Source organism: Etheostoma cragini, chromosome 3 (assembly GCF_013103735.1).
Source record: "Etheostoma cragini isolate CJK2018 chromosome 3, CSU_Ecrag_1.0, whole genome shotgun sequence".
Classification (NCBI taxonomy): Eukaryota; Metazoa; Chordata; class Actinopteri; order Perciformes; family Percidae; genus Etheostoma; species Etheostoma cragini.
The window spans coordinates 16,931,798-16,955,445 of record NC_048409.1 but is presented as its reverse complement, the minus strand read 5'-3'; the positions used below and the strand labels follow the sequence as shown (position 1 = coordinate 16,955,445).

The following is a 23,648-nucleotide window of genomic DNA, read 5'->3' as shown; positions in this document are numbered from 1 at the left end:
CCGGTGGTTGAGTCGGCTCCGGCACTCCTCGCAGGGATGGAGCGGTTAGGCGAGCAGCAGCATGTACTCAGTCTCTGACAGCAAGGAAAACAATGAAAACTCGATTTGGAGCTCAACAGAAATGCGGCCCAGGACTGGTGTGGTGAAAGTGTGGCTGTCCCGCAATGAGCCGCCGACCTCCAGACCGATGTGGCGCTGGACCGGACAGGAGGGCGGCCTGGATCCTCACTGTCGCTGCCCTCATCACCGCGCAGACTGCCGGAGGAGCCCCGCTGGCCTCGGACCCTGGGGTAATTCCTAGATAGAAGTTAACTACAAGATAAGTTTTATTTGATGTGGACACCACAGTAGCCTATACAATTATGCACAGGGTTTGGGATTTGTAGCAAATCTATAATATACAACACCTGTCCACAGGAGGCTTTTGTGTAATTTGTAGGTTAACAAGATGAAAAAAACCCAAGCTCCTGTATGAGGGAAAATATGGGGTACACTACATGAAGGTGTCTACATGAATTAGGGTTCATGACAGTGTCATGTCCTTATGTAGATACCTTAAGTAAACTGTTACCGAAATATGTTACCAGTACTCATTCGAGCACTGACCCCAATGATTTGTTTCGGGTCGGGGTCCTCTTCAACTGCTCAAATTGTTTTATCACCTTTATACTTCTACACTTTTTGTGAAAATGTGAAACTGTTTTGGTTTGAGACCTCATCATAAGATAAGAATCCGTTGTTGACTACCCCCCCCCCCCCCCCCCCCCCCCCCCCCCCCCCCCCCCCCCCCCCCCCAAAAAAAAAAATCCCAAATAAACCTTTTTTGGATTTCTGTCATTCAGACCCCTCCCAAACATAAGTCTGGTCATTATGTAATAAACACATTGCATTGACACTAAATTATATGACAAAAGGAATTCATTTCCTGCATAGCCTATATAATATAAAACATGGAATATGCTCAAATAATATTTTGTGCTCATTTTCTGACCAAATGTGTCAGTTTTGTGGCAACGGATAATGTTTACCACTTCAGTCCTTTTCTACATATTGTTTAACAAGGCCAGAAGAAAAGAAAATACACATTTAAATAAAAATAATTTTTGTCTGCGGGACCCCAATGGTTAAAAAGCTAACTATGCAAATACTGTCTTAAGAACCGCTGCATGTGTAGTTTATTGTCTACAATAATATGTACTAAAACTACATATAGTGACATAAAAGGAGACCAAGCCCAAGGCTCCTAAGGGTATTTTGGGATGTTACAATTTAATTGCCCACAGCTGTTTGGACTGCAGTAGTTTAATTAGACAGCTGTCTTTGCCATGGTCTGTAGGAGAATATAGCATCCGGCCATTACATACGGTTCCACAACTCTTGTTCTTACATAAAAAAGCCTTCTGGCGTGTTTGGGTGTCTCTAAAGGGACATTTTTGTTGCACATTCCTGTTTGCCAAAGCACATCTGTCATGTCAATTTTTAATTTCAACCCACCTTCACCACATCTGTAATCTTAGCTGAGCATGTTGCTGTCTGAACACGAAACCTGCTACATCCACACGAGAGATCGTAATATTAAACTATCAACAAGGCTAATCTCAAACGACAACATAACAACTGTAGTCATGTACCCAATTGGTTTATTTATTACACTCTTTTATAGGCATATTTTGGGTTTACATGAAATTCTTGAGAAGCAACTATCAATTTTTAGGGACACCCCAGGGGGTTTTCTCTCGTGTGTGGTCCAGATCTATACATCTGCCTTGGCAAACTACAAGAGCTACAGTACAAATGTAAAATGATCTTCTTTTTTTTTTTTTTTAAATTATATACACTTTTATGATTTATTTCCCCCTTCATAGGGAGATATGCCTCTATGGGGATTTACCAGAGTGTTAAAATTACATTTTTACATAGGGTCACTTGGATGCAAAATAATCATTTTTTGGGGGGGGGATTTGTTTAGTTAGAGCGGTAGCATTAACAAGTTTTCTATAAATTCCAGGTTTTTCTGGAAAAGTACGGCTACCTCCACCAGGACAACCACATCCACAATGCAGCTGAGATGGAGTCAGCTATTCGGTAGGTGGTAACGCTGGTCTTCATCTATTAAAGCCTTTTCTGGTTGGCAACATATGGTTAGAAGTTGTGCCAATATCAATTAATAAATTACAACTAGTCAGATGTCCTAAAATGAATGTGATATGATTTTTAGAACAAAGTTTTTGGCCAACATAATCTTTCTCTATATTTTACTGATCAGAGGTAGACGGTGCTCAGTGTGTTCATCGAGGGGAAGGGTGAGCTCGGCATGGGACGAGCCCCGGGGCTGAATGTCAGCGCAGGGCAGTAAAACACCCTCACCTCTGCACTGGGAATTCTGAACCCTCTCTGAACCATCCAGGAATGTGAAGAACCCCCCCCCCCCGCCCCCCCTCCTCTGCTCCATATACTGACAGTTACTGTAATACAGCAAAAAAATGCAGCTGGATAAACTACTTAAACACGGCTGGTTTATTCAGGACACCTCTGTCTGTCGCTAGCGGTGATTAGTGACGATCCTCTCCGACCAATCACTAGTCTGCAGGTTTTCACATCACCTTTTGGTATCGCCTCAGCTCGCTTGGAACCTCGACTGAAGTGGTACTAAAAAAAGTACCGTGTTAGCGGGTACCTTGGACTTTTTTGTTGTAATTGAAAACCAAAAAAGGCGAGTAGAGTTGTTGCGAGTCGAGGAGGTACCATGGAGTGAAATAACTAAATGCTAACTGCAGATGATGTTGTTTTCTAGCATTAAAATGGCGCCATGGGAGCTATGCTTAGAGAGTAGAGGCTTACCCCGTTGCCTAGGATAGGAGAAAGAAAAATAAGTTTACTGTTCTCACAATACAGTAACATGAGCGATCCAAATTCTCATCAGAACTTGCCATTTTCAGCATGTTGCTTGCTAGATCGAAGGTTGTTGTTTCCCATATCAAAGGGATTTTGAGAATTGCAACACAGAGAGCGAGAGTGCACCAGGTGTGAGGCTTTATCCTGGAAATGTACTTCTGTTGATACAGAAAACTGTTCTATAATGGAAACTCATTGAAAAGCTTTGCTTGTGATGACAGATCGGGCTGAGCTTTGGCTAGTAGAGTGTGTGTGGTTTACAAACTTCATCTTGTGCACATGAAGCAGCATTTGAGAATTGAGGCGCTGCAGGCTTACAGTCTAATCATCAACATACTGTAAATCTTTGCTCTTCTCAGAACAACGGGTAAACTTCATTTTGTCAAGCAAGGAGTCAGACTTGGTAGAGAGTAGGGTTGGGCCATATATCGATATTATATCAATATTGTGATATGAGATTAGATACCATTTTAGTTTAGATATCGTAATATCGTGATATGACATCAGTGTAGTCTTGTTCTGGTTTTAAAGGCTGCATTACAGTAAAGTGATATTATTTTCTGAACTTACCAGACTGTTCTTGCTGTACTATTAATTGCCTTTTCCCAACTTAGACATTATGTCCACATTACTGTTGATTATTTATCTAAAATCGAAGTGTGAAGATATTTTGTTAAAGCACCAATTGTCACCCTAGAATATCTCTGCAATGTCAATCTCTTATTTGGTTAAGAATATTGTGATATCTGATTTTTCTCCCCATCGCCCAGCCCTAGTAGAGAGTATCCAGTTAGTTTTAAATCCCAGTTCATTCACGATTAAAAATGCTAAATGTCTGTTTAGGAAGAACGTCATGCAAACATTACCTCTTTCTGCAGAGAGTTCCAGTGGTTGTCCCGGCTTCCTGTCACAGGTGAGCTTGACAGCGCCACTCTGAGGCAGATGGCGGAGCCCCGCTGTGGGGTGTCGGATGAGAGCAGCCAGCAGATCTGGGCTCAGAGAGTAAACGCCATCTTCACTGGAAAGAGCATCACTCTTAGGCGACCACAGCGCCACAGGAGGACCTCTGTTGCACAAGGTATTGTGTGTAATGTGCACATGTGTGAGACACCATTTTGTTTTTGAGTATCCACATAAGAGCATGTATGTTTATGTGCGCGGACAACCTGACTGAACACTAGCATGCTGTGATATCACTCATTGCCCTCTATGGTTGCAAAATTCAGTTATTTGGTCATGCTGTATTTTCAGAAATCAAAAACTCTAAATGTAATTGTAATTTCAAGCTTAAGGAAGATGGCTGTGTCAGGCTCAAAGAACCTCAAGTCTGCGCGGATGGCTTTCAGTTTTTCAGCCTGTTGTGGGAGTGTTCTAAAACAGGGACCAGTTGAACTCCGAGGTGGCCGATGTTGGTGGGATCCAAGGGCGGCCCTTAGATCAGCGGCCCATAGTTTTTTTTCAATTGACTCTGGGCTGGCCCGAAACACTTAGTAAGTCCAAAATATTACGTAGGATAGGTTTTTTCCGTACACCGTCTAATTTCCCGATGAAATGAACTAGTCCGTCGCTGTGCGAGGTGCAAAAGATAAACACAGTGAGAGGGGAAGTACACAAACAGAGACCAAGCAATACGAGTCTAATAATAATAATTATTATTTATACTGTTTATTGATCCCCAGTGGGTAAATTACAATTTACACTCTGGTTTGTTAGTAATAACTACACACAGGCCTGAAATACACACAGGACCTATTCATGCACAAATGTAGAGATGTCAGAGTGAGTGGGCTGCCAGTGAACCAGCAACATGAGCGGTTGGGGGGTGGGGGTTACGGTGCCCTGCTCAAGAGCACCCGGCAGGTCCCAGTGGGTGAATTGGCATCTCTCTGCTGATTCAGCTACCAATCCACACTCCGTATTTTGGTCCGTATGGGGACTTAAACAGTGACCCTCCGGTTCCCTACGGACTGAGCTACAGCCACCCCCTAAACGCAGAAATGAAACAAAGTTAAGAAGGTCAGGTAAAGGAAAAAAGTGAAAAGATGTCAATAAGTATTTGCAACGCTGCCAAACTTTTTACGGCAACTGTTACCATGCCAGGAACAACAACGTCCAAAGAGCTGAACATGCCGCTACAGCAGCAGCAGCTAGCTGTGAAGTGGCACTAGGTGAGGATAACGTTAAGGAAAGCAAAGAAAGCGCAGAGAAGCTGCTTGAAAAAAAGGAACCAGCCCTTCAGGCAGACGCTGCCAAATGTGTCAAGTTGACAGAAATATCTTTTGGCAGTAGCAGAACCTTCATCAGCTCCCGTGGCTGATGATAGTGATGGTGGTGGTGGCATGCACAGTGAGGAGGAGACTCAGTAGGAGAGGGACAGAGATGAGTGAGGGTACAACCTAAGGTATGCACAACTCCCCTTACAACACTTTGCCCCTTGATAAAACTGAGCCAAAAACAAGTGTTGGACAAACGGATGATAACACTATAACAGGAAAGAATAGGAAAGGCATACTATTAGAGCTGCAAGTATTAATCAATTAATGGATTAGTTGTCGACTTTTAACTTAATCGCCATTTTGATATTCGATTAGTCGGTCTGAGTCATTTAAAAAAAGTAAAGGATTCTTTGATTCCAGCTTGTTAAATGTGAATATGTTCTAGTTTTTTTTAATCTCCTCTGTGATATAGGAATTGTCATTATAATTCCAAGTTGTGGCTCGATAAATACTGCAGTTTTGACCAATGTAGTCACTTTGACCCTGTAAAGTCTTACATTATTCTTGTTTTTTATTATCTCTAATGCACCTAAAGTTGTGCCACTCACAGTTTTATGGTACGGGCCGTTTTGCTATGACAATAAAGGTTTATCTTATCTTAACTGATTCTTCCTCTAAATTCCTTTAAATAAGTATTGAGGCTCTTGTTGAAGATTACCCTAATTTTCTGCTATAAACACAGTAATAAATGCACCCAATGGTGAGCAGATTACTGCAATTTAAACTGGCTAAAGACTGCAGGATTTAAAGTGTTTAACAGTGGTTCAGAGTTCAGCTGAGTACTGCCAGACTCCACAAGGTAATTGAGGTTCCTCCTCTTCTGTTTTAGGGTGCTTTTCAGAAAATCTTAGAGAATTAAGAGGTGCAGTTTTTCCCCTCTTATATAAACATATAAAGGTGATATTAAGTCGAGCTGGGGTAAAAATCTTTACACTATAATGGATTTACTTTACGCTCCAATGCATGGGGTTCAGTTAGAGTTGATGAAGCCATATCGCTCAGGGAATCTGTGAATTTGTTGAAGTTGGCTGGATATTAAAAAAAAAAAAAATGGCTTAATGGATTTCAATTAAACTTGGTTTAAAGTCAGAGTCCAGACCCAGGAGTAAATTATTATTATTTGGCATGGGTGTGGATCCATTTTCAGCCTGTTAGGGAATAGTATTTATGGACTGGACCACCGGAGGAAAATAGGGGAGGGTCCTGTCATTTTATTCATGTCTTTTGTTGAGGAGAAGGTCATCCAACTTTTTTTTAGTCTTGTGTTGAGGATTACTCAAATTTTCAATTCATGAAAACCGCAAAATTTCAAAGTGGCTTGTCTGCCGCATATTTTTCCATGTGCAATTTCCCAAACAGAATAAATCCCCGCGGCATGTATAAACACAAAACTGCTTTGCTAGTTCCATCATGTTGTAACTAAGACATCTGCTGAAAAAACATTGCATTCATTAGCATGACTGCCTTACTATTTAGTTAAAAAACATCGATAACACCCACGTACAAAAACAAAGCGGACCAGACACAAGCTTTTATTTTGAAAAGTCGAAGCTGTCTTGAGGATATCATGCACCCTGGAAGGCATGAGAAAGGAGGTCTCCAGGCTGCAGCCATACCCGACTTAAATATTCTTTTGGTCCCAGTAATTATTTCTGAAATTGTGCAACCGACAGCCTTTTCAAGACATTTGAGAAGGAAGGAGTGGTAGCATGCAAGCTCCCAACTTAACGCTCGTCTGAGAAATGGGGTTTTGGATAATGTTCAATAAAATATTCCCTGATTGAGGAAGCATAGTGACGAGTCCATAGCAACTAGTTCATATGTTGTCTATTACCCAGTGCGCTTTGTTGAACGGTATCAACGTTTTATTTATCTTGTTTATTTTACGTGTTTTACTAGTTTACTAGAGGAGTAACTTGACTATTTGTCATTCAGTAATGCATGTTAAATGATTAATGTTTTGTTTTATTTTGTTCTTACGCTCTCTTTGGTCCTTACAGTCATTTGTAAATGCATAGCAGGAGCCTAGTGACAGGAGGAGGGCGCTTTCTTCTCCCTCTCTTTCTACCTGTGCCTCCAGCCTCATGATGTGGGGAGCCTCTGCATTCCTTCCTGTCACCAACGTTGGCTAATGTTCGGGGAATGCAGTTGTGGCTGATGTTTGCCGCTGCTTCTTCATGTCAGTACCTGACATGTTCCTTCTGGTAAACACATCCATAACTGACTGCCTGGATTATGTTGTTTGTCAGGCTGGCGGACTATCTCAATGGCCAGAAATCTTACTGGCTAAATGACTGGTTATCTTGCTGAGTGACTGAATGTTTGCACGGATTACAGTCTGTTCTTGATGAAGAAAACAACCCTTTCATTGTCATTATTTTAGTCTCAGACATAATAATGACAGGTGGCAGCAATATTGCACAAAGAGTTTAGTGTCAGATACTTTTACGTCCTCAGGTCTAACCCCTTTTAGATCTGGCTTTATTTTTCCACTGATTGAGTTTAGCGGTGTAATGACCTAACTGTGATTATAGTAAGGCTGTGTAACCTCGGCCTATACGTTGCATGTCTGTGAATGATTTGAATAATGCTTACTGAATTTGTGTTGAGTATTTGGTCAAACAGATTCAGACTTGGTGAAATACCAGCAAAACCCACCTTTGTGAGGTAAACTTTGAATTACTTGTGTACAGCTCTTGTTTTTAGCCATGATAGCGGCGGGCCTTGTTAGATGATTGCAACATGATCCTATCGATGGCAATGTTTGTCAGTCTGTCGCTGACTTTGTCCAGACTGGAATATTTCAACAACTATTGGATGGATTGCTAATACATTTTGTACAGACATTTATTGGTCCCAGGTGAATGAATCCTTTAGCGATCATTCACCTTTCCTCTAGAGCCATTCAGTTCACATTCATGGTTGTTGTGAGTGAAACATTTTGAAAATAATTGGATGGATACATTGAAATTTGGTACATACATTCATGTCGTCACCAGAATTAATTGTAATCACTTTGGAAATTCCTTAACTTTTTATCTCTCACATTTCAATTTGCCCAGTACTTTGGTTTATGACATTGACAATCCCATTGTCCACCCTCAACTTTTCAGCTATTCAGCAACTGCATGGCCTATTTCTCAGTTAAAATGTGTTCAGAAACATGTTTTGGGGAGTAAGATATAGTAAAGTATGAGATTGTATTCCCAACAAGCCGCCTTGACAGTCTGGCTTTGAATTTCCGGAAAAATCAAACCCACATGACGCGTTCGTCCAATCATCTGCCATCTCGTTGCTTTGTTAATCTGAGGCACTTTCTTGACCAACTCGGGGAAACTGATCAGCCCAACTGCCTTTTCTGCTGAGGGTCGGCCGTTTGGGTGGTGTGTCAGGAGCTTAATACAGCCTCACAATGCTCCTAACATGGCTTTTGGCTCTTGTGTTTTCTGGATCAGTAATATTGATATTGCAGGTATTGGTCCGCCCACCCATGTAGTTTAACAGTCTTTTCTGCAGCAAGAACACATGCGAGCCAACTTGACTTAAACTTGATGCCTAACTTTAGTCACTCTCAGCTATGTTGTGATTTTGTCTTGTGTGAACATGGCTGTCTCTGAGCTTCCTGGAAACTGAAAACAAACCTTGACTTGTAGTGGAATCTGATGGTCGTTCCCACTGATATTTACAGAGCTGACATTCCACCACCCTTGTCAAAGATAAGTGCTATAAGTATGATTTGTTTTTGTGCGCGTGAGAGAGTGTGAGTGCGCACATGTGATTCATAGCAGTGCACTTTTACACATCTCAGCAGAATGCACAGTTTTGGAGCTCAGGGTTTTGCACACGATTGCTTGATTAGTCAACCAAGATAGTGAACCTGGTTATCAAAAGGAAGTTGTCATTGTGAGCATGTGAGCGCTCATACCTTAGCATTTAGCTCCGTCAAGCAACTTCCAAGTTGACACCAGTAACAAATGAAATCTGTCTGCACTTTCACAAACAATATGTTTGGCTATCAGATGATCTCAGTCACTTCCTAATGTCTTTGATAACCCGCCCTCCCCACACTGGCGCGATAGAGGGCATCATGGTAATTGCTTCCATATGGGAAGTCGGGGAATGTCTTGTGTATCTGACTTCCTGGCTTCTCTGCTGTCCTCGGGGAACTCTTACTCTGCGCGGCAGTCTGGGAAGGAGAGAAGGTGCCTGAGCTCTGCTGAGAAAACAGATTTACATACATGGCAACAAGCTGAAAGCATACAGTTCATCTAGGAGTGAAACTGTGAAGCTGGGTTGGGTAAGCTAGGGAATGTGTTCAAGTGTCCCACTTACTCCAGTGGTCCAGATATTAAATTGATTATACAAATTAGACTTTAATTAAAGAAGACATTAGCATTACTCCTGAGGTTGAATCCTTATCTTCCTGTATCTTTTTTTCCTTAAATTAATGTAAATCTTATTCACTCCCATACAGCTGTGGAGTTCGAGGCCCTGGTGTTTCCACTTTTTAAATATTTTGACACTTGTATGTATGTACTTGATCTATCTTGCCACTTTCTAGTTAAGCCTCAAATGTGAAAGTATGTGTAAATGTATAAAGCCCTTGTGGTTAGTCGTCTGAAGTGCATTACTTACTACACAGGCTGTAAAAATACTTTTAAAGGGCACTACTCTTATTACAACTTCACATTTGCAGTGGTTCTGTTTCCTTGTTGTCTGTAAGTCAGAATTACTCAAAACCTTATATGAACAATATGTCAAATACTGGGGAAAATGGACTCTATATGTACCTATGAGATGTACATACAGTATGTCAGTGAAAGACCCTGTCCCTGTACAAGTATTGTGCTGCCCTTGAACCATTCAGTTACAAAACTAAATCAGTAGGTAAAAGTGAGTTGCCATTATACTTGTTGGGACAAATGGATTGGTTGTCGGTTTGCATGTATGTTTAAAATAAAAAATATTATAAAGAGATATTATCCTGAATTTTAAGTTTATTTGGGATTTTGTCATGGCATAATTGTAACAAAACAGCAATCATCTTCTACTCCATATATGTTTTTTATTTTGTTTTATCAATTTCTCAGAGGACCAGAAATAAAGGATTATTTATATTTATTTTTCTAAACATGGAGGTCATTAAGATGATCATTACAGCGAACTCTAATTCTTAAAATTCCTTTAAACTTCTTGTTTAAAATTAGTTCACTAGCTCTTTCAGCATTGCGGAGCGTTACTGAACAGGCGGTGTCCAGCCACCGCTCCCTGAAGGTTCATATTATCTAATGACTGTTTCCTGCGAGGCGGTCTCTCTGTCTGCTCGTTGTGAATGGGTGCCGCCTGGCTCAGAGCTTGTGTTTTTGCTCTTATCGTTGCTTTGTCTCCAGAGTGCTACATTGATGAGTAATCCTTCATGTATGCGAAGAGAATAGTGTTTCAATTAAAGAACTGCAGAGTTGAACCCCCCACTTCTCTCCATCCCTGAACAAATGTAAGATTCAGACGTTTGCGACACAGGTAATTATGTCTAAGCTGAGAAACCACAGGCACATGTTGAAGTAAATTGTTTAGTCAAGAGTGCTTGTTAGTTTATCCAGCTGTGAGTTAACGCGGTTCACATCCTATCATTTTGGATGTGAAGAGGCTCTACTTCAAAACATCGCCGTTGAACATGAGATATCTGGCATCCAAATATATAATGCAGATATGCAAAATGTACATACATAGCTACTCCAGTAGGTAATAATATTATGAATAGTTTATGAAACCTTTTATTTTTTTAAACCACCTTTAATGTCAATAACAAAACCAGTAGAATTACCAAGCATGATTTCAAACAAGTTTACGTATAAACAGACAGATTTATGGCACTACAAGACAGCTCTAGACATCTGCAGTTGCACTGGCTGTAAGTCTGTGATGAATAAGATTGTGAGTCTCTCTCTCTCTCTCTCTCTCTCTCTCTCTCTCTCTCTCTCTCTCTCTCTCTCTCTCTCTCTCTCTCTCTCGCCAGCTGAGAAGTGGTACAAACGTCACCTGACCTACCAGATAGTAAATTGGCCTCGTCACCTGACTCTGGGCTCCGTGCAGCTCGCAGTGCGCGTTGCCTTCCAGTTGTGGAGCAACGTGTCCGGCCTGGTGTTCCAGGAGGCCCCCGAAGGCCCTGCAGACATCCGACTGGCATTTTATGAGGGAGACCACAATGACGGGGCCAGCAATGCCTTTGACGGACCAGGTTGTTTGTGTGTGTTGGTGTGTGTGTGTGTTGATTGTTTTGTGTATGTAATTTGCTCTCAGGCCTCTCCTGCAAAACCTCTTAAATAAATAAAGCTTACCAGTCCTGCTGTTTGTGTGTTCGCAATAACCGGATTACTGTGAATCAACCGGATTAGGATAATAGGTTGATTACACACTCTGCACTGACCGGAATTACACAATAACAAGAGTTAGTTAACAAGAGTTTACGGTTTCTCTTCTCTTTGACTTTCAGGGGGAACTCTGGCTCACGCCTTCCTGCCTCGCCGGGGAGAAGCCCACTTCGACATGGCGGAGAGGTGGACGCTAAACGGACACAAGGGACACAACCTCTTCATGGTGACTGCCCACGAGATCGGTCACACTCTGGGACTGGAACACTCCCCGGTCCATCACGCCCTAATGTCGCCATACTACAGGAAACTGGGCCGCAGCCTGGTGCTGAGCTGGGACGACATCATTGCAGTGCAGCAGCTGTACGGTGAGATGATGGTGCTTTTTTTTATAGGGATCTCTTCTTATTGTAACTGTGGGGACAAGCATTGTTAAAAAATGTTTGACTTAAATTCTCATCCAGATTCAGACATTTTTAAGATGCCAAATCTTCCCTCAAGGGAAACGTTTTCTTTGCGGAATGGATGGTGTGTGGTCCCAAGGTCAAGATGATTGGTGAACGTAGCACCTTCACTTGACACACAGAGATATTTACACCGCTTTTTTCCTTAGGTATAAAGTCTGAACGGTTTGGGGGGGGGGGGGCACTTTAGTGGACAGATGACAAATGTCTCAATCTCTGGCCTCCAGACGGCTGAGTTAAAGAAAGCGAAAGGAATTGCTGACTTGTTATGAAACCAGACTTGCCTTTGAGGAAACGCAGAAGCAGAGTCATTTTTACTCTGCAAGCCGTTAAATCTGGAGTTGTGGCACTGAGCTGTGAAAAGGCCAGAGAGGCAGCCCGAAGCGCACCAGCTGCAAACACAGAACAAGATTGAGTAGAACTGCAACACCGTTGAGAGTTCGTTAAAACCTGGATTTGACAGAAAGAAAAAAAGATGTTTGCATTCCCTTTTAATTGTGTATTCGGATAAACATGATAAAACATAAAATCTTGCGTCCAAGGAGTTGAAACAACACTTTCTCTTTGTATTTTAGTTGAGTTTGTCTCTAACAGCATACAGTAAGTTCTATCAGTTCCAGCTCTGTGGCCTCTCAGCTGAAAGGTTTAGACTGAGGGCAGCAGAGGGTGTGTGAACATCAAAATAACACTCTGCCCTGAAACACACACACACACACACACACACACACACACACACACACACACACACACACACACACACACACACACACACACACACACACACACACACACACACACATTTATCCATTATTATTATTATCCAGCCTCTAAGTGCTACACACAGTGTTTACCTGGGTGTTTGGTTGCCTCTGTTGTGATAGATTGCTGGTGTTGTTGCAGAGTGGAGGAGCATTACATACGTTGTGTGTGTTGCAGTTATATTAGTTTCTGTTTACTGTTAGTGTGTTGTCCCTTCTGGCATGTGTGAGGCAGGTTTCCACATGTGCACAGTTCTCCTGTTGCTTGGGTTTGCTCTGCTGCCAATATACTGATTTTACCGTAGCAGTTGCACAAGAACGTCTTCTTTAAACTATGTTCTGCAACTACTCAACCTCCTCGCCTCTGTGATTATGTGATACTCTGAATGTACAAATTGCAAACAGTGCATCAAGTGCTTTCTCTGCTTTGCCTCTGAAATAAGCTGAAAACAGCTGCAAAGGGCTAGTGAGGACACAGCCTGCTGCAGGAATGTTTGCATGGCTGCAGGACAGTTCTCACAATCATAATTCATAATTCATGGATAATTCCATTCTGAACTTGAGATTCACCTTAACAGAATCTGGCATGCAGGCTGCGTCCTGATTCCTCTTTTTCTGCTCTGCCTCTTAAGATATTCTGGCCTCAGCTTCCTAAAATGGTATTTGCCAGCAACTGACCACTCTGCTACCTTAAACACAAATTTTCAGCTCAGTTACACTCGATAACTGCAGCACTTAATGCCACTTTGATTAATATGTGACCATTGCTACTACCATTGCATGAATAGTCACTACCGAGTAGTTAGTTGCTCATTGAGCTGTGAGATGTGAGAAGCTAAACCTGGCAATGTTTGCTTATCTGTCTTTAGTTATTAGTCTCTGATTACTTTTTTCATTGCTTCACAAAAAGTTATCCAGGGTTTTATAGTTGGCGCATAGGTGGAGTTTAGCAAAATGCAACATGCTTTTTTTACGCGTCTGCTCATCAACTTGATTTCCAGTAGTTTCTGCAGACTGCAGCTGCTCCTACGTAAATGTCAAACAGCTCCGGAGACGGATGAGAACCGCAACGGAAAGGACTGCAAGGGCTGTGAAAAATGCTACTTCTGCTTAAAGATTTGAGCCGTGCGTGTGCGTGTGTGTGTGTGTGTGTGTGGGTGGTTTTGCCTACATAAGACAATGTACAGTATGTACACTATGTATGATTACTCAGATTCTTTTCTTAAGAGTAATACCACAATGTACGGATTTCCAAGTAAACGTCCTGCCTTGAACATGTTAATATTACAATAATTAGTAAAATTATTTTTAAGTATTATTTGCCAAATACACTTCTTTGGCCCAAATCAACCAATGGCCCCAGTGAGTGTTACTGTATTAAATCTCTTATTAATTTTGCTGATGCATTAATGTCCAATTTGCATTTCCCGCCTGCTTTAAACTATAACACAATATAGTACTTTATAAAACCATTTGTTTAAAAAAGTCTTTACCTCTGCTGACTCACATCTCAAATAAATGCAATTTCATGTGAAAAGAACTTATACTATTGTAAATACATTTTGTGTACTCACAATAAGCACGTACAGTATTTAAGTAACATTTTCTATGCATGACTTTTTTTATTTTTTTGTATTGTGATATTTGTTACTTAAGTAAATATCTGAATACTTCTTTCACTACTGATGAATGTAAACAGCAAAGGAGGGAGGTCAGACATCCAGCCCTTATCTTACAGCAGTGCACACACACACACACACACACACACACCCTCTCTCACACTGCTTTATCGCTTATGGGCAGCTGTTCATGTGTTATCCACTGTGTTGTGTGTACATCTATTTTTCCTGCCGTCCTCCTGTTCTTGGACGTGCTGATTTTATCCACCTCCTACACAAATGTTTGTTCAGCTCCTTGCAGACTAAATGGCTGTAATCATGTAAAGCACCATCGTTTACTCTTACGCTTTGGTATGTTGTGCTTTTTCCCTTTTGTTCTGCTTTGATTCTTCCTTTTATCCGTTTGGTCTCCTGTGCCAGGTATTTGCACTATGAGGCTGCACAGGCCAAAAAAAAAGTTTTTTGTGTGCTAACAATTCAGCAAGTTTAAGGTTTCATTGTGCGCTCTATCTAGAGTTCTTTGTTTATTTCCTGGGCAGAATAATATCACCCATCAGTGTACATCAACTCAGCCACTTCCTGTAATGGACAATTTAAAAGTTAACATTATCCAAGTCTTGTTTTTAGTCTGCACTGTTTGTGTCTTTCCATTTGTTCCCATGCTGTCCAATTTAGAAAGTACCTAAATTGCTTTTAGCATGCATTAGAAATTAGACTGTCTGTGTCTCTCAGTGACATATCTTCTATACTTATAGCTTTGTTACTGTAGTAAACCTACTTAAAGGGAATGTGACAGTACATGGATTCATCTCTCATGACCTTGTCTGAGGCCTTTTAGTTGACTGTTTTGTGGCTTTGTTTTTGCCCTCAGGTAAGCCATTGGGTGATCACCCTGTGAGGCTGCCAGGCCAGGTTTTGCATGCCGCTCTGCAGGAGTGGGAGTTTACAGAGCTTCACAACGCGCGTCAGACCACAGGGCAGCCCCTATACTGCCAGGGTGTCTTTGATGCCATCACTATGGGTAAGGTCCAGAGGAAATATTATTATAAATATTTAATATCAAAAAACATTCAGCCACATCCCTCATGACTGTGGTTACTGGTGTGGGTTTAAAAAGCTGAAAAAGAAAAACCTGCTAAAAAACCTGCAGAAACAGAAAATAATCCTGTTATATTTATCTTTCTACAGCTATACTAATATTACTTGCAATGAAACAAAACAAGAAAAAGAGCAACGTTTCATCCAACCATTTTCTTCTCTCACAAAAGTCTGAACGCAATGTTTACTCGCCAGATTCTTAAATGAAGCTTTCAACTGCATCTCAGTCTTCATACAAAACCAAAAGTCAGTAGTATGATTTCTTATAAAAAAAGTCACAAAAGTCATAGTATAGCATGGTGAACAGGGGAAAGCGCATGAAATAGTCATAGTACAGTATGTTGTATAAAAAATCATATTATTAAAAAGTCAAGATTGAACTTAAAAGTGCTCATTTTATGCTTTCCCCCCTCCTTTATTGTGTTATATATCTTTTTTGTGCATGTAATAGACTTCCAAAGTGAAAAAGCCTCAAAGTCCACCCCAAAGGGACTTACCATCTCCAACAGAAAACACTGTTCACAAACTGCTCCAAACAGCTCTGTTGTAGTCCAGCCTTTACTTCCGTGACGAACGTGTGTCACTTTGTAACAAACGTTATAATGCTAACCTCAAGACGGAACAGAAGTGAGATATCTCACTCTGTAGGTAAAACAGGTAGCTCAACACACAGGGTGACAAGAGGAGCTGCAGCAATTTGCAGTACAACAAAATGAGTTTTTTTTTTTGAAAATTAAACCATGTAAACCTATTTTGATATAACCTTTCAATACTATTCCTGAAAATGAGCATAATATTAGCACTTCAATGTGTGTGTGTGTGTGTGTGGGTGTGTATGTATTTATACATACATATACCTACTCATGTGTTTTTATTCTTTTCTGTTTATCTCTAGACCAGAATGACACAGTGCTGGTGTTTCGGGGCAGTGTGTACTGGACAGTCTTGGCTGACGGCGGAGTGAGTGGCCCGCTGCCTCTCCGTCAGCGCTGGTCTGACCTCCCTCCGGCCATCGAGGCCGCTGCCTTCTCCCCGCTAGACTCCAAGTGGTATTTTTTCAAAGGTACTGCATCACTGAACTCATTAATGGGACTCTCACACTTCCTTTTAAAGACATTCCCTAACCTCCCAAATCTGTTAAAGCCCCCAAAATAGATTTACGTGTGCCTTTTAATGAGGAAAATTTTATTTAAAGACTGTAGTCTTTAAAGACTGTAGTCTTTAAATAGCAGAAGCCTCAGCTGTAGTTTTAAAGTAGCGTCCTCTTTGTGCTAAAGGCTAATAACTTGTTATGTTAGGCTAGGTTAAAAGTTAAAAGTCAAAAACTCAACAGTGTTATCTAGATTTGCTTATGTGCAAAATACAGACAACCTACTTATACTTATCTGCATTTTTTTCCTCTCTTTCCTTGTTAAATCTGTGAGCTAAGTGGCTCTATCGATACTTTGCTCTCATAAGTAGCAGGTTGCATTTCTCCAAGACACTGAATCCCAAAAATAGTTCATTCTAAGCCTCTCTTTGGAGAATAATGCAAAACATAATACAATTCTTTTCTGTTGTTTGCAAGGGTTATACTTAGTTTTAAAAGAGCAGAGCTCAGGGCATTTTTTGTATTTTGATAGAAGTCGGAGAATTGTCTTAGACTTATCTAAGTCTAAGTGGCCAAGCGAGTTAGTCCTGTTAGCGGTTATAATATGTCAAGTACTCGATGAATTTGTAGAGTCACTAAGCTCAAACATTATAAGATGGTGTGTTAGAAAGGATTTCTACAAAAATAAATCTTGAAGTTTAAGTTGTTTTAGTGTTGACTTATAGAATTTGTAACTTCATGTTTTCCGTCTCGTCTGGTGGTGTGCAGGGAAGCGGATGTGGCGCTACACAGGCAGTGTACTGGACCCCGGCTTCCCCAGGAAGAGCAGTGAGTTGGGGCTGCCCCGACACCCTGACTGTGCCTTCTACTATGCTCCTCTGGGTCACATGGTCCTCTTCAAGGGCTCCCGTTACTCTGTGCTTAACCTCAAAACCCTGCACCAAGAACCCTACTACCCTCGCAGGCTGGCAGACTGGACTGGTGTGCCACAGGGAACCAATGGGGCGCTGACCCGTCCCGACGGACGCCTCTACCTGTTCAGAGAACAGCGGTTCTGGAGATTTGACCCGGTTAAGGTGCGTGTCACCAGAGAGGGCCAGTGGGCCAAAGATCTGGGCTGGACTGGTTGCAGCAACGCTCCTCAGAGCAACAGCATTCTCTGACCAGCAGAGGGAGCTGTAAGCTTACGATAAAGTGCAATTTGTTGATCAGTATAAACTATAATGTAAGGCGCTAAACAACAGCCTAAACCCACATTGAGTTAAATGTGTTGTTAAAGGAGCCTAGCTCAGCAATCTCATGCCTTGAAGGTATTCAACAAAATTTCTTACATTTTGGTTTACACATTTTGATGCACATATAGTATTTATACTGCACAGCAATGGACATTCCTTTAAATTGATGTGCAATTGAAGCCTCATTATTACAGTTTAGATAATGACTGGATTGTCTACTGTTAAGTGACAGGTTGGAACTATGCTTTTAAAACCATCTTTTATTCTCTTTTAGTAGTTGCACACAAACAGAGAAACTAAACAATATGTGTTTTTATCATTTCTTCTGCAATGTCACTAATATATAACATATTGTATAAATGACTGTTACTTCCTTTTGCCTGTGGTTGTGTGTTGCCTGCTAATTGCTCGCCACGGTAAAAGGCCGACATCTGTATGAGCTCAGCAGTATGTGAGGTCACATTTCTGATTCACATCTGTCAAAGCAGGTAGTTGTTTAGGTCCAACGTTTGGACTATATAATTAGTGCATTATAAAGTGTATCATGATGGATGTTATCACAGAGCTGACAGCTGTGATGTATTTTAAGAAACCATTTAATGATGATTCAACTGTAACCATGAATGATTCTCCATTGAACCAAAATGTAATTCTGTCTGGTTTGTGAGGCCATACTCAACAGTAGTTTTATAACAGGGTGGTTATACATCGGTGACACATCCTTCATTCTGGTGACCTTTTCATCTTATCAGAGTATTCACTTGGCATATAATATTTCATCACTGCAGGCAGAGCAGACATCAGTCAGTCCAATGTAGCTCTTACATCACTAGAGAGTATACTAATCCTACAGCTAATTCATTTTGACAATGACATTACATACTTGAAACGCTTTGTCTAGTGGAAACATGTCAGGACACACAGTTAGTCATCATATGCCAGGACTCATGAGGTCATCAAATGCACAGTATTTTCCTTTCCTCACAATACAATATTATATTTGATTAGTCTTGTCTTTAAACAGCTACAATAACTACAATGGCAATGGGCACTGTGCAGTAATGTTGTGGGTTTGACTTCTTTTGTACCTGATCAGTCTAATTCATGATGTTAAACTTTCACTTAAATAAATCTGTCTGTCATACATATATATATATATATATATTACCAGCTTTTTGTAAAGTCCAAATGTTCTGTAAATTCTAGGCTATCTAAGGAAAAGAATTATATGAGAAAATTCAAACCTCTTAAAGACAGTAATTTGGCCTGGTCTTAAACATTTTGCCACACATATACTACTAAATACAGATAATTTGAAGTGCATTTAAACACATGTAATCAAAAGCCACTAGGCCATACTTTTACTGTAACACTGACTGACAGTGCTGCGCCGTGGAAAGCAATCAGACTAAATCAGATTTCTAATCACGATCAACAGCTCCATCAAAAAGTGCCTCCACGCTGAGATCATCATCTGTTTCAACAGCAGTCAAAAAATAAATCATTAGCATGCCAAGCTAAGTAATGTGACAGAAACCTAGTCCGGCATTAGTAACAACATAATCCAGAGCTTTTCCTTCATGTTTTGCTATTCAAACGGCTACATTTTACCACAATAGCTACACAAAGTTAGTTAGATCTAAATGTAAGTCATACTTTCAACATTGAAGAATATTATTACCTGCACTGATTTAAAATATCACGTACCTTGTACTGCTCTCTTGGCAGCTCTATGTATGGGACGAGTCAGACTTCAGACATTTCTGGGTGCCCAGATAGCTCAGTTGGCAGAGCGGGCGCCCATACAGTGTACAGAGGTTTACCCCCCCCCCTCCGACGCAGCAGGCCTTAGCTGCATGTCATCTCCCCCCTCCTCCTCCCCCTTTCATGTCTTCAGCTGTCCTGGCAAAAATAATCTTAAAAAAAAAATCTTTACACTTTAGACATTTCGGAGCAGAAAGTGTCACCTGCAGCTGAACTTTGGTTTCTTCTGTGTCCCAGAAGATTTCACTTTTGCCAAACTACACAGCTCTGTTCTCCTGCATAACTTCACCTCCTCTTTCAGAGTTTCTCATCGTCCATCTTGTGTTGCTGTGTGATATGTTATGCTTTGTTGCACTGTGATTACTACCACGCAGGTAGCGTAGTAACAGGGGTTTAGATGAAGAACTCATCGACTGGCTCCTTGTTTGTGTGTGCTGAAAGCAGCTCAGCAGTAGTCCTGTTCTCCACAAAGAGCTCTTTCGAGGGGCTTTGTCCAGCTGCCACAGTCCTGCTGCCACAGCCCTTCTTGGCTGCATCTGCACATCTAGAGGAGCCCCAAGTCCTGGAGGCGACCTGAGGGTGTATGTGTGTCCGTGGCAGACATTCAATCAGCTCCTTGGCCAGACCCTCAACAGCTGAAGCCCCGACAGCTGCAGGTCTCTCATGGTGGGGAGTCATCAAAGGGTCCATGGTAGAAGAGCGAGCAATTATTTTGACAAGCGCGTCAGAGTGCAGTGAGACAGGGACTCCTGTGTCTACGTTGGTCTCTGGCTCCTCCTCATCCTCTTCCAGAAGGAGATCAGACAGTGAACGTGCGATGGAGGGGCGCAGAGGAGAGTCTGGGTGATTGGTGGTTGATGGCGGCGCAGGGCTGCTGCGCTGGGATGAGTAACAGGAGCTGCCTGGGGGGGTGCTGCAGCAGCTTCCTGATCCCTGGCTCTCGGCTCCACCACCTCCTCCATGAAGCTTCTCAAGGACAGGGTCACTGCGCGGTCTGTGTCCTGTTGACAACCAAAATCAAATTCAGCGGAATCACAAAAGTGGGCATCAAAAACCTTTGCTATTGTACTAAAATTGAGTGTGGTTGTGTAGAGTTGATTTAAAGTGACTGGAGAAAAGAGGTCCATAGCCCTAGGGTCAGATAATTTGCAGTTAGCGTTGAAGGATAAGGCTGTCTGAAATTTGGGAAATATCACCTTGTGTGCCCCCATTAGTCTGCAAAGAGTTCTCCATCATAATGCCACTCTAGGTCCCTACTCGACACTTTAGTATTTGTCAAACCGATTGAGGAATAATTTCCAGCTTGGCGTTGGAAAGTGCACGATGCCTCTTCGGCAAGCAATGGAAAAGGCGTGCTGTGACATTGAGGTGGGGTCCATTTCCCCCGTTGCCTGGCGAGGGATTATATTGCTTGTGATGTGATTGACATGATGTGGCCAGACCCACACAGACAGCAGGATCCATAAATAATCCCCCCCGTTCGTTACAAAACATGGTTTTGTCTACCAATGCACTGTAATTTTACTGCAATTATATGTATTGTTTTTTATTTACAGTAACATTGTATTGATTACTCTACTGTAATTCTACTTATCTTCATTTTTGTTGTAAAACCTGCAAAGGAAAAAAAAAAACAGTATCAATTGTTTTTTGAATTTTTGCGTTTATTTAAATGTAATTAGATGTTCTGTACTGGAACTTTACCAGGAGCCTGTATGAGAAAATACATATACAAAGTAATAAAGAGAGCAGTGTTTTTAATAATCAGTGTGTGGTTGCTGTTTCGAAAGAGTAACTCAAATGGTGCATGTATAATTTTGTTGCAAAAATGCCTATTTGAAAAAGGATTGTTACGTTTTGATTGCAGCTTTCATCTTGTCATAGAAGTGAGATATTTATCTCCAAGTGTGTAAGCCATCTGCAAAAACTGTAATGCATTTGAATTTCAAAAAATATAAACAAGGTGACAAATGTTATAGTATGTCATCAAATGTTTTGACATAATTCGGATAATTACTTATTTTTGACATACTGTATATACTATGATTTGTTTTCGACATACTATGCTATGACTGTTTTATGACTTTTTTCCAACATACTATACTATTACTTTTTTCCAACATACTACTTTTATGACATACTATACATTGACGTTTTTGACATGCTATTCTACAACTTTTTCACACTGTGAAAAATAAATACAATGCCCAACTGATGAATTATGAACTTCAGAGAGCTCAGTGTGATAAACTGCTAGAGATAAAATGAAGCTGGGAGGTTGAGGGTTCTACAACATACTATGACATTTATTTTTACATACTGTATTATGACTAATTCACATTTTTTATGCCATTTTTTTCAACATACTATACCATGAATTTTTCATTATTCTGTTCAAAAATATGTTTTTACTTTTTTTGATATTCTATTCTATTACTTTTTATGTATTCAGTAATGTGCACAATAAATAAAATGCCCAACCAATGCATTATATCCTTCACAGATACCTCGGTGAGATAAAATGAAGATTGGAGGTTGAGAGTTCAACTCTACAACATATGATGTCTTTTTTCACATATTATACTATGACTACATTACATTTTTTATGCCTTTTTTCAACATACTATACTATGACTTTTTTCCAACATATTATACTGTGACCTTTTAAAGACTTTTTTGAAATAGTACTATACTGTAAATTTTTAAAGACTTTTTTGATTTACTATACTATGACTTTTTTATGACTTATTTTGACACACTATTTATATACAGTTACATTTATTAGACCTTTGTTGACATACTATACTATGACTTTTTACGTCTTCAGTAATGCCAAAACGAATGCATCATGAGCTTAACAAATAGCTTAGTGAACTAAGCTGCTAGAGATGGAATGAAGACAGAAGGTTGAGGGCTCAACTCTTCAACATACTATTACTTTTTTATTAACATACTGTGCTATTACTTTTTAAAGACTTTTTCGACATACTATAATGTGACGTTTTTGTCTTCCGTAAGGTGAACAATAAATATATCGCTAAACCAATGTATTCATAAATAGCTCAGTGAGATAAGTTGCTAGACGATGAAGATTAGAGTTTGAGGGTTCAACATACTATGACTTTTTATGATTTTTTTCTCGACATACTATTTATACTATGCCTTTTTTTGGCATACGATATACTATCACTTTTTACTTTTTCAACATATTAAAATGTTTTCCTTATTCATATTCATCATTCATAATATATTATTTCATTATTATGTTTTGACTTTTAATCTACGTACTATTCCATGACTTTTAGGTCATCAGTAATGTGAACAAGTACAACAAGGTTTCTGTCACAAGTACACCGCCAAACCACTGCATTGTGTGTTACAGAAATAGCTCAGTGAAATAAGCTGCTAGAGATAGAATGAAGGTAGGAGGTTAAAGGTTCAACTCTTCGACAAACTATAATATGACTTTTTTTTCAACATACTTTACTATGAATTTTTTAAGACTTTTTGGACATACTATGACTTATTTTTTCAACATACATACTATACTATTACTTTTTAAACACTCTTTTTGAAATAATATACCATGACTTTTTTATGACTTTTCTTTAACATACTATACTGTGACTTTTTTATTACTTTTATTTGATAGACTATTCTATGCCTTTTTTTCTATATACTTTACTATGACTTCTAAAAGATTTTTTCGACATACTGTACTATACTATGACTTTTTTGACATACTATACTTTGCTTTTTTATTACTTTCATTCAACAGACTATATTATGCCTTTTTTCGATATACTTTACTATGACTTCTTAAAGATTTTTTCGACATACTGTATTATACTATGACTTTTTTGAGACATACTGTAGTATGACTTTTAAAGATTTTTTCGACATACTACACTATGCCGTTTTTCAACATACTATACTATGCCGTTTTTGATATACTTTACTATGAATCTTTCGACAAACTAAACTATGGCGTTTTTGATATACTATACTATGACTTTTTCGACATACTATACTATGATGTTTTTATGCCTTTTTTTCAACATACTATAATATGACTTCT

At 40.2% G+C, this 23,648-nt stretch overlaps 2 protein-coding genes across 2 annotated transcripts in view; one reads left to right on the top strand and one right to left on the bottom strand.

The window, feature by feature from the left end:
* The first annotated feature begins 4 nt into the window (after positions 1–4).
* On the top strand, positions 5–18,934 carry mmp28 (matrix metallopeptidase 28). Its single transcript, XM_034862306.1, has 8 exons — positions 5–290; positions 2,009–2,085; positions 3,774–3,973; positions 11,188–11,409; positions 11,665–11,910; positions 15,255–15,404; positions 16,377–16,544; positions 17,340–18,934. The coding sequence occupies exons 1-8, from the start codon at positions 165–167 to the stop codon at positions 17,732–17,734; spliced, it is 1,584 nt and encodes a 527-aa protein (XP_034718197.1). The 5' UTR covers positions 5–164; the 3' UTR covers positions 17,735–18,934.
* Positions 18,935–19,919: 985 nt separating this feature from the next.
* LOC117942346 (protein FAM124B) overlaps positions 19,920–23,648 on the bottom strand; it is a 12,396-nt gene continuing 8,667 nt past the window's right edge. Inside the window, exon 8 of the mRNA XM_034867760.1 lies at positions 19,920–20,571. Within this exon, the coding sequence (XP_034723651.1) occupies positions 19,964–20,571 (608 nt within the window). The 3' untranslated portion in view covers positions 19,920–19,963. The remainder of the gene's footprint in view (positions 20,572–23,648) is intronic.